General features: G+C 43.4%; 1 protein-coding gene across 1 annotated transcript in view; it reads left to right on the top strand.

Moving 5' to 3' along the window:
• Window positions 1-9509: 9509 nt before the first annotated feature.
• LOC116957436 (otoancorin-like) overlaps window positions 9510-12050 on the top strand; it is a 59211-nt gene continuing 56670 nt past the window's right edge. The window contains exons 1-2 of the mRNA XM_032979581.2: window positions 9510-9718; window positions 10746-10844. Of these exons, the coding sequence (XP_032835472.2) occupies window positions 10772-10844 (73 nt within the window). The 5' untranslated portion in view covers window positions 9510-9718; window positions 10746-10771. The remainder of the gene's footprint in view (window positions 9719-10745; window positions 10845-12050) is intronic.

The raw sequence follows: 12050 nt of genomic DNA, 5'->3' as shown, positions 1-12050 counted from the left end.
GCAGGAATTACTCTTTGGTTCTTTCGGTAAAGTCACGTGGAAATAAAATTAATACTAGAATACGACGTTTCGATTGCAACACGGGCAACCGTCATCAGCTATGAATGAATGAGAAAACAAACCGAGTAAACTTAGAAATGTAATGCAATGCAACAGAGAGTCGGCTAACACAACAGTTAACACATTACCTGGTTGATTACGTTCTTCCAAACATTGCTAAATTTGAGAGAGAGACGAATACAGACAGAGAGACACACAGAGACCGAGAAACAACTTTTGTCGAGGCATTATTTTGAGAGTGGGGGGGGGGGCAGATAAATTAGCATGTCATTGAGAGCGGCCGGAGGAGAGGAATTGGACCTGTAGACAAACCTGGTAAAATTGAAAGTTATTCTTTGTTTTTTTTCGGTAAAGTCACGTAGAAATAATAAAATAACAATAGTGTACGACCTTTCGATTGCAACACAAGCAATCATCATCAGGTACAGAAGAGCTAAATTTACGAGAGAGAGGAGGCACATAACCGCAGATATATATACAGACACAGATACAACGGGATACAGAGAGAGAGAGAGACGGGGGAGCACACTAAATCAAACAGGTTTTAGCAAGATTTGGAATCCATATAACGCAACACAAACGGTCGGTCAAAACACAACGCATGGTCAGGTTGATTACGTTATTTCAAAGATTGCTAAATTGTAAGTTAAGTGTGAAATTTTAAATCTAAAAAAATAAACAGACCGCATACACATATATAGACATCCAAGCAGAACGAGTTAGCACAGAGACACATGGAGAGAGACAGGCACACAGTGAAGCATCATCACTGTGTCACGGTTTTAAATAGAGAGGGCGGGGCTGAGATGTAATGGGGCAACAAATTCGAGCGCGTTGTTGCCCCATTACATCTCAGCCCCGCACTCTCTGTCTATTTAAAACCTTGACACAGAGATGATGCTTCACTGTGTGCCTGTCTCTCTCCATGTGTCTCTGTGCTAACTCGTTCTGCTTGGATGTCTATATGTGTGTGTGCGGTCTATATATTTTTTAGATTTTAAATTTCACACTTAACTTACAATTTAGCAATCTTTGAAATAACGTAATCAACCTGACCTTGCGTTAATTGTGTTTTGACCGAACATGTCTGTGTTGCGTTATATGGTTTCCAAATCTTGCTAAAACCTGTTTGATTTAGTGTGCTCCCACGTGTCTCTCTCTCTGTATCCCCTGTTGTATCTGTGTCTGTATATATATCTGCGGTTATGTGTCTCCTCTCTCTCGTAAATTTAGCTCTTCTGTACCTGATGATGTTTGCTTGTGTTGCAATCGAAACGTCGTACACTATGTTGTTTTATTATTTCTACGTGACTTTACCGAAAAAAACAGAATAATTCCTGCAGTCACGAAAGCTCCAAATTCAAGTTTTAAAATTGAAAGTCTTGAAAGTGGAAAGAACACTGATAATGGGCACACACACACATGCATGACTTCTCCACTCTGACAGCTGCAGGGCCTCTGCCTCTCCACTGTCCCACTATGTTCGTATTTTTTTTATATATATATAAGATAACTTTTTAATATGGTTAATAGTTTTGCAATGTTCCCGGTTATTGATTAATGGCCGGGGTTGAAACAAATGGTTTTATTTTCATGTTTATTGGACAAGCAGTTGCCATTATTTGCAGTTTCTACAACAGCAAAGTTAATTTAATATTATATACTCTTGCATGATAGATTAACAGGAAAGTAAAATTACATTGGTATAGTCCTAAGCATGTTGTGGTGACAACAGTGATTATCAATAGGAACATTTAGATGGGTTTTTTATATTTATTCCCTAGAATCTCATTTGGTATTTGAAAGAAGATGTATTACACGTGCTGCTTTTTCTGCAGTGTATATTATCTATTGGTGGTATGCATGGAAATTGATTAATGCAAACAATACATGACTTAAATATATTGATTTTCAGAATATATTTTTTGGGAATGCTGCAGATGGTTAATTTGAGTGTAAACCAAAATTGGCAGTCGTCTTGGTTTTCTTCCACATATATTACTGTTTACATGCCACCTTTTCACTTGAGACAACAGTAATATGTTGCTAATGTAAAAATATTCAGGATTGTGTTTTGTATATAGTGCTTTCGATTAAATTTTGTGTTGTGAAATGTGTGCAAACTAAGCATTTCGGATTAACTCTAATGCTAAATTGGACTGACTAAAGTTATGGATCCTGATGTTGACTAAATTGACTAGTTACTATGCTCAATACACAGTATGGCATTACCAAATATGGACTAGACCAAGGAAACTTACTGGCTATGTACAGTGAGGGAAAAAAGTATTTGATCCCCTGCTGATTTTGTATGTTTGCCCACTGACAAAGAAATGATCAGTCTATAAATTTAATGGTAGGTTTATTTGAACAGTGAGAGACAGAAACAACAACAAAATCCAGAAGAACGCATGTCAAAAATGAGTTAATTTGCATTTTAATGAGGGAAATAAGTATTTGACCCCCTCTCAATCAGAAAGATTTCTGGCTCCCAGGTGTCTTTTATACAGGTAACGAGCTGAGATTAGAAGCACACTCTTAAAGGGAGTTCTCCTAATCTCAGCTTGTTACCTGTATAAAAGGCACCTGTCCACAGAAGCAATCAATCAGATTCCAAACGCTCCACCATGGCCAAGACCAAAGAGCTCTCCAAGCATGTCAGGGACAAGATTGTAGACCTACACAAGGCTGGAATGGGCTACAAAACCATTGCCAAGCAGCTTGGTGAGAAGGTGACAACAGTTGGTGCGATTATTTGCAAATGGAAGAAACACAAAAGAACTGTCAATCTTCCTCGGCCTGAGGCTCCATGCAAGAACTCACCTCGTGGAGTTGCAATGATCATGAGAACGGTGAGGAATCAGCCCAGAACTACACGGGAGGATCTTGTTAATGATCTCAAGGCAGCTGGGATTATAGTCACCAAGAAAACAATTGGTAACACTACACCGTGAAGGACTGAAATCCTACAGCGCCCGCAAGGTCCCCCTGCTCAAGAAAGCACATATACATGCCCGTCTGAAGTTTGCCAATGAACATCTGAATGATTCGGAGGACAACTGGGTGAAAGTGTTGTGGTCAGATGAGATCAAAATGGAGCTCTTTGGCATCAACTCAACTCGCCGTGAGGAGGAGGAATGGAGGAGGAATGCTGCCTATGACCCCAAGAACACCATCCCCACCGTCAAACATGGAGGTGGAAACATTATGCTTTACATTATGCTTTGGGGATGTTTTTCTGCTAAGGGGACAGGACAACTTCACCGCATCAAAGGGACGATGGACGGGGCCATGTACCGTCAAATCTTGGGTGAGAACCTCCTTCCCTCAGCCAGGGCATTGAACATGGGTCGTGAATGGGTATTCCAGCATGACAATGACCCAAAACACATGGCCAATGCAACAAAGGAGTGGCTCAAGAAGAAGCACATTAAGGTCCTGGAGTGGCCTAGCCAGTCTCCAGACCTTAATCCCATAGAATATCTGTGGAGGGAGCTGAAGGTTCGAGTTGCCAAACGTCAGCCTTGAAACCTTAATGACTTGGAGAATATCTGCAAAGAGGAGTTGGACAAAATCCCTCCTGAGATGTGTGCAAACCTGGTGGCCAACTACAAGAAACGTCTGACCTCTGATTGCCAACAAGGGTTTTTGCCACCAAGTACTAAGTCATGTTTTGCAGAGGGGTCAAATACTTATTTCCCTCATTAATATGCAAATCAATTTATAACATTTTTACATGCATTTTTCTGGATTTTTTTGTTATTCTGTCTCTCACTGTTTAAATAAACCTACCATTAAAATTATAGACTGGTCATTTCTTTGTCAGTGGGCAAACGTACAAAATCAGCAGGGGATCAAATACTTTTTTCCCCTCTAGATTGATCAGACTATGAATATCCAATAACATTTGCACACCACAGTTGTGAGCAAAAACAACCACATTTGGATTCTATCTAAAGCCATATCTCAGGAAACCTGCTCGATCTACTGAAGTGTAATTTTCTTATTTGTTTTCGAAGGTACAGAATTACCATCTGTTTACGGTAAATATGTCGCCGTCGTTTGAATAAGACTACAGAGGTAGCCCGTCGTCTGTGGGCCACGTTCATTCACCAGACTCCTGCAAGACTGTTACTACAGTGTTTACATATACTGTACCCTCTGCCAAGCCTCTGGACAAAGGACTTTTACACATGCCTTGAATGTTGAACATATCTTAAGTACTCTTTGGTTATTTCGGTAAAGTCACGTAGGTAAAAAAAATAAAGTTAATCAAATCACGACGTTTCGGAAGCAACACAAGTACTTTTTGTTTTTTTTATTTCTTGTGGTTCGTAAAAAACTGCTTCCTTAATGATCCAAAGAGTAATGGTTAGTCCACGCATAAATGTCGGGGGTTAACGTGCAGTTAAAACATTGTCATCCCGGTATTTAAATCCTGACAGTATTTACCAACTAGGCATGAATATCCTGGCAGTTATGTAAGTGCGGATAGTTATAATTTTCAAAACAGTGAATCGCAACACATTTTAATGAATTCAGATATTTTGTTACTGCTTAGGATGGGAAAAATTATTAACGAGTTGTCGAAAAAATAAAAAAATGTTCCAAATGGCAACCCGAAAATGTCGAATGTAACTTCCATATTCAGCAGCAACACTAACAGTAGTGCAGTTATGTATGATAATTCCAAAGAGTGTGTAAAACATTGTTATGATTTAGAAGAAAAAATCCATTGTTAAATGTATCTGAAACATTAACATTTTGTATTAAATTCCAATAGGTACATTAACATTTTTGTACTGATTTTTTCAATATTCTCGCCTAGGTTTTGATGTAGAAAACAACACTGCGTATACAATGTTATGTTAAATGCAATCCGGTGCATCATTGGTTGTGGTTTTGTATTGGAATGTCCAGTTATTCACGGAAGAAGTATATACAGTGAGGGAAAAAAATATTTGATCCCCTGCTGTTTGTGTACGTTTGCCCACTGACAAAGAAATGATCAGTCTATAATTTTAATTGTAGGTTTATTTGAACAGTGAGAGACAGAATAACAACAAAATATCCAGACAAACTCATGCCAAAAATGTTATAAATTTATTTGCATTTTAATGAGGTAAATTAGTATTTGACCCCTCTGCAAAACATGACTTAGTACTTGGTGGCAAAACCCTTATTGGCAATCACAGAGGTCAGACGTTTCTTGTAGTTGGCCACCAGGTTTGCACACATCTCAGGAGGGATTTTGTCCCACTCCTCTTTGCAGATCTTCTCCAAGTCATTAAGGTTTCAAGGCTGACGTTTGGCAACTCGAACCTTCAGCTCCCTCCACAGATTTTCTATGGGATTAAGGTCTGGATACTGGCTAGGCCACTCCAGGACCTTAATGTGCTTCTTCTTGAGCCACTCCGTTGTTGCCTTGGCCATGTGTTTTGGGTCATTGTCATGCTGTAATACCCATCCACGACCCATTTTCAGTGCCCTGGCTGAGGGAAGGAGGTTCTCACCCAAGATTTGACGGTACATGGCCCTGTCCATCGTCCCTTTGATGCGGTGAAGTTGTCCTGTGCCATTGGCAGAAAAACACCCCCAAAGCATAATGTTTCCACCTCCATGTTTGACGGTGGGGATGGTGTTCTTGGGGTCATAGGCAGCATTCCTCCTCCTCCAAACACGGCGAGTTGAGTTGATGCCAAAGAGCTCCATTTTGGTCTCATCTGACCACAACACTTTCACCCAGTTGTCCTCTGAATCATTCAGATGTTCATTGGCAAACTTCAGACGGGCATGTATATGTGCTTTCTTGAGCAGAAGGACCTTGTGGGCGCTGCAGTATTTCAGTCCTTCACGGCGTAGTGTGTTACCAAATGTTTTCTTGGTGACTATGGTCCCAGCTGCCTTGAGATCATTGTCAAGATCCTCCCGTGTAGTTCTGGGCTGATTCCTCACCGTTCTCATGATCATTGCAACTCCACGAGGTGAGATCTAGCATGGAGCCCCAGGCCGAGGGAGATTGACAGTTCTTTTGTGTTTCTTCCATTTGCGAATAATCGCACCAGCTGTTGTCACCTTCTCACCAAGCTACTTGGCAATGGTCTTGTAGCCCATTCCAGCCTTGTGTAGGTCTACAATCTTGTCCCTGACATCCTTGGAGAGCTGTTTGGTCTTGGCCATGGTGGAGAGTTTGGAATCTGATTGATTGATTGCTTCTGTGGACAGGTGTCTTTTATGCAGGTAACAAGCTGAGATTAGGAACACTCCCTTTAAGAGTGTGCTCCTAGTCTCAGCTCGTTACCTGTATAAAAGACACCTGGGGGTCAAATACTTATTTCCCTCATTAAAATGCAATTCAATTTATAACATTTTTGACATGCGTTTTTCTGGATTTTGTTATTCTGTCTCTCACTGTTCAAATAAACCTACCATTATAATTATAGACTGATCATTTCTTCGTCAGTGGACAAACGTACAAAATCAGCAGGGGATCAAATACTTTTTTCCCTCACTTTATGGCTGTAGAACAATAAGGTAAAGTCAATCTGTTATCTGGCCACATGCGATGTGACCGTATGTTATTGGCGAATGCAACATGTACCTTGCTGACGTACACTACCAATCAATAGTCTGGCTCTAGGAGTTTCTGCTAGTGCAATAATTGCATTATCTATTTGTCCCCAACTGCCCACGCCTTGTTGATTTATTTCCCAGCCATCCCCCTAAAAACACACTGTCACGTTTCTGTTTATTCATGGGCTAGGTGTGTTCCAGATGAAGGTGTGTTCACTGTTTTGCAATGCTTGTATGGCGAAGGAAGACAAAAACACCGAAATAAACGTATTGCTTTCAAGATACATCACTATTAGCTTTTATAAATACAAATTGTGTGCAATACACGTGTTACGTTTTTTGGCAGCCTGTTTGTGTAACCTGAAACCTGCCATTACATATGAAGTGTATACACTGCATGACATGGCTGAGATATGGCTCTCGTGCAACTGACATTTGTTGATTCTGTGTCAACTGTCTTGACGGATTCGAAACCGAATTAGACTACCGTAGCTTGAGCCACCTTTTTGAGATCATTGTCAACAGCATCCCTTGCTCTCGTGTCAGATCAGTGGACAGGTGGAAGTTCAACAATGGTTTGTAATTTTCAGGCCTTTTCAAGTCCACTGGTGGATTAAGGCCTCCCCTTCCCCCTTTCCCCATGTTGGTCATGGGATTTATTTGATTACACTTCACCACATTGGTCAGTGTGGGTTGGCGAAGGTAGGTTGGCCAGTACAGGTTCTCATAAAGCTCGCCACTGATGTCAGCCGTGGCTGGGATTTGAACTCTTGTTTCTGTGTTCATAGCACAGTTTGCTAACCACGGCACCACTGCTCCACCCCAAAATTAAATACGTATGGAATCGCTGTATGTCATCGTTTGAGTAGTTAATTGGTCAACACGCTCAACTATTGAGTAAGTTTCATGAGATCCACTTGAATTTTTGGACAATACTCACACCATTAATAACCCTCTTTGCACGGAACCTACTACAAATTGGAGAGATGTCCCATCGATGTCCCATCAAAGGTATGAAATATGAAGTCCCTATGCGATAGTATTATTGTAATAAAAGTGTAGTGAGTCCAACTGAGTCGCAGACGTTGTCTCGGGAGCAACACGTTTTATTAAACTCTTAGCACAACATACTCTAAGCTATTCACACAAAATACTCCAAGCTATTAACACTAAACACACTCTTGGGTGGTGACCACCCAACTCACCACGCTACGGCCGAACTAGACACGGTTCCACTATCCTGGTCTGGACCACAAGCTGGGTCCCGGACCGCGTGGCTGGAGGCTTCAAGCCTGACGTGGATCTCCTGCCTCTCCAACCGTAAGAACCCCGAGCCCCTCACAGGGCCCCCCCTTATATCGGGCTGGGCTGGGGATGGCTCCGCCTCACGCCCCACCCACCTCGATCTCTCTCGCCCTTCCCCGAAGACTCTCGAGAGTTCTTCCCGGACCATGTGACCACCCATTGGCCCCCTCCACCGGTGGCCCTTTTTCAGTATCATCCGGTCACATGCCCCCAGGTCAGCCAGAGTATCATGCCGCCAACGTAACCCGAGCTGGCTGACACTCCCTCGCTCTCTCAACGGGAGCCCGGACCGCACGCTGTGCGTGGTGCCACCACGCTTAACCAACGCTCACCCAAGCCCCCACTAGGGCTGGTACTACACCCCGTGTCCGGGGTGTACCCACAACAGTGTCCATCCCGCCGTGGCCTCGCAGGCCCGGCACCACACAGTGACATTCCCAGTCACTACACAAGCATTAAAGTTAAACATACAGGTACAGAGTTTACAGCAATGATTAGTGCGGAATAGGCCCAGCAGGGCTTATATAACCAGAATCTATATTTATCCTGGAGAAATCCCATGAACTATGAAGCTCTTTCAAATGTCCAGTGCTTTTCCCAGATGCCCAGTACTGACTATAAAATAACATTACTGTTTCATAAATGTGTGACATGGAGCAATTATTTTCTGATTGGGAAAAGGTGGAAGCCTATCAGAAAACAAACAATTACAGTGATAAAAATTATAACAATGCACATCTCAACTTAGTAAATTGCTTTAGATTTTGTTTTGTAATGCATGAAACACTGGGGGTTTAATATATTTAGCACAGATTAAAGTTGAACATTGAAAATTAGCTTTAATTTATATTGCTGCGACTTCCCCCCCCCCCCCCCCCCCCAAATTTATAATTCTGAAAGCATTCTGTGCACCTTCCACAGGCGCCTATGCAAGTATGAGATGTGTGAATTTCCATACTTCGTATGCCAAGTGCCATATATCATGGGGGAGGGGAGGGGGGGAGGGTTGTCGCATTAAATATTTTCTTAAATTACAGCAATTGGTGTTTAAACGTGCGTGTACAGGTAGCTGCTTGCACACGTAAGCTGCTAAAGTGCATGCTTTGTTCATTTGTTCTCTTTAAGTAATTCATCAAAATATTCCGTGCGTAAAAAAGTGCCACTGGATCCTTGCTGCTAATCCTGGCGAGAGAACGGTGGCAATTTCGCGTGAGCTGCTGTACAACTCGCCAGAGATTTTTTCCATGGTTACGAAAGAGAAGAAACGGCGTTTGGCGAGCTAATTTTGTTTTTAATAGCCCGACGACGCGACAAATTGGAGATGCCACCTTTTAGTTCATAGTCTTGATCGTCGACCTCGCCACGTGATGACCTTGATAACGATGTCACTTGACTGTTGACGACGATGGTGACGATGATCACGACGGTGAAATTCAGGACGAAACCCAGCCCTTTTCTGGGGAATATACCTTTTGAACACACGATCCCATTAGTTGATTTAATTGGTGCGGGTTTTGATTTCTGATTTCGCAACTCGCGTACAATGAGAACACCCTCGGGGAGAAAGGGTGTACGCCAGCACCCCGTTTGTGATGGACTGCTGCGCTCTGAATCAATGAGAACTGAAGCCATCGGTGCCTTTTCACGACCCACTCCGTGACACCGGCTCTCACGCACGGCACTGGTGACGTCACCTCTACCTGGCCACCATATATATAGAGAGAGAGCAGAAGCAAGATTGTCACGCACTCACCTCCCCCACTGCTACGCGTGAAGCAAGGTGAGCTGCACATTCGTGCACGTGTCCTCACCTCTACACCAGACTTAAGACCTGCCTTCTCTCCTCTTGTCACGCTAGGTTGAAAAACGCATTTCGCTAGAACCGATTTGTTTGTGTTTTAGTTTGTCGTCCCCTCCCCGCACCTCCGATTAGCACGGTTGGCTACGTACGGTGCGAAAGAAATTCAGAATACATACACGAGTTACGTATTCTAATAACGGCTCGCACCATTTTTATCCGACACTTTTTTTGCGCACCTCTTTGCTTTTCTTACTCCGTCCAAAGCTTCTCCCTTTTATCAAAGGCATTGCATTAATTTTCGCACAGCACGGCACGATTCACCATTTGCGTGGGGCCACATTGATACCTGTTGTGTATTCGGAGTTTGCGTGTCTCTCTCCCCGTGGTCGCTTGCATTTTCCTCCGTGTCCTCCACTTTTCCCCTCCACATTTAGTATCGACATCACGCGTTTAGAGTATTTGATTGCTGTACATTTCCACGTGATAAGCCACCTCGTTGAGCTATCATTTGTGGAGGCCAGGTCGTTTTGAAAATAGCGAAATAGCTCAGTGGGGCTTACCTGGTAAAATAAAAATGTGTTTATAGTTTTCTTGTGTGCAGCCATGCCACTGCTTAATATTCCCAACTGAGTATTTGGTCTGAATTCTGTTCCTAATGTTCATACGCTTCCTCTGTTATATATATAAACTCACTTCCAAGACGTCTTTTGAAGAAAGTTTACCCTCTACAGAGGCTCTCTAGAGCTCCATCTGTTGGAGACCCTTCCACCAAGCAGTCGTATGAGACGAACAGTTGCCTGGATTGCACATTTACCCGTTGTGAATTAAAACTCGTTGTGATGATCATTTATAACAACAATTAATTTGCACAGCGCGTGGATTGAAATTGCTGCATTAGACTTGAAAAGCCTTTCGGATGTAAGCGATGCATCGCCAACGCAGTGTCTCGTAAGCGTCGTGTGTGCCCTCGTCGATACGGATATCACGCGCACGTGTGTGTTCTCAGGTGCGCGTGACATCGAACGAGCCACGATGCGTCTACTCGGAGCAAACTTGACGCTCCCTCTCTTCGTCTTCCTCCTCGCCATCCTCCTCGCGTGCTCACGTAAGGAGGATAACAAACAAAAAACCAAATACAAAGATCCCCCCGTAAGAGCCTGACCAGACGGTATTTGCTTTACACGGGAGGCGTATTGGTGGTGCGGTGCAATTGAGCGCAGGCATAACCACACCAGCAGAGCCACGCGACATGGCTGTGTAAAGCGTTTTAATGTAGAACCAATGGCTTCCTTACACCAATGGGAAAACCCACCACCAATTTTACCAAAGACAAAGATCTCATATAGGCTTCAAGTACTGTTGGGGCGCGGCACACGAGGGGGTGGGTGGGCAACGCCACGCGCGGCCGCCTTTGTCTCCCCCAGTGGCGATGTTTACTTACCGCTCCAAGTACTCTTTTGAGGCTGAGTCGACCCAGGCGGGACCGGTTTAGACGATCGCCACTGGCGTTGGCCGTGAGCGGCGATCGAATTCGAGTTGCCGCTTTCGGAGCGCAGCGCGCGAACCGTCGTACGCGTCCGCCCCCCCCCCGCCCCCCCCCCCCCCCAGGAATGGCGTGTGTGAACGCGTTGGCATGTGGAATGTTCCCTGTTTGTGTGCGCGTGTTCGGCATGTTCCATTTGTGTAATGGCATTACACTTTGGCAGAGGAAGCACGGGAAAGACAATGCTGCTTGTTCTGTTTTCCTTTACGTTGTAAGGCAGTCACTCTTTAAGAATGCAATTTTATTTTTTGATGCGGGTGGCTTATTCGTGACGGTCGGTAATGAGCGAGCACACGGTGCAAGAGGGAGGGAGGGAGGGACGGAGGGGAGGTTTACTCCCTGGACCCTACAGCCGCCGCTAATTGCATTGGCAGCTCATTACTGCGTCGATCAATAGTTTTTTTTCTTTTTTACAAATTGGCCGTTGAACAAGATTCTTCATCCGTGGCCGCCTGTGCGATTATTTGGCTATAAAACGAAACAAATTTGGTTTATTTTGGTCGATTGGTTGCAGTGGTGTATAATGTGGGTATACACAACATTCACAAGGCTGCTTGCTTGGTGGGAATGTCTGACATTACAAGAGAACACCTTCTCCCCCCTGCTTTCCATCGCATAGAATGTGCGCAACATGACGGACGTTAATTAATGTATTTATTAAATTTTGATTTAAAGCTTTCGTGACTTCAGTAATTCATATTCTTAGCTCTTTCGGTAAAGCTACGTTGAAGGGAAACAATAAAATAATAAAATATATAAAACAATAAA

The sequence above is a fragment of the Petromyzon marinus genome, chromosome 3 (assembly GCF_048934315.1).
Source record: "Petromyzon marinus isolate PM22_M1 ecotype Great Lakes invasive population chromosome 3, UKy_Petmar_22M1.pri1.0, whole genome shotgun sequence".
Taxonomy (NCBI): Eukaryota; Metazoa; Chordata; class Hyperoartia; order Petromyzontiformes; family Petromyzontidae; genus Petromyzon; species Petromyzon marinus.
This window is presented reverse-complemented; position numbering and strand designations above follow the sequence as displayed.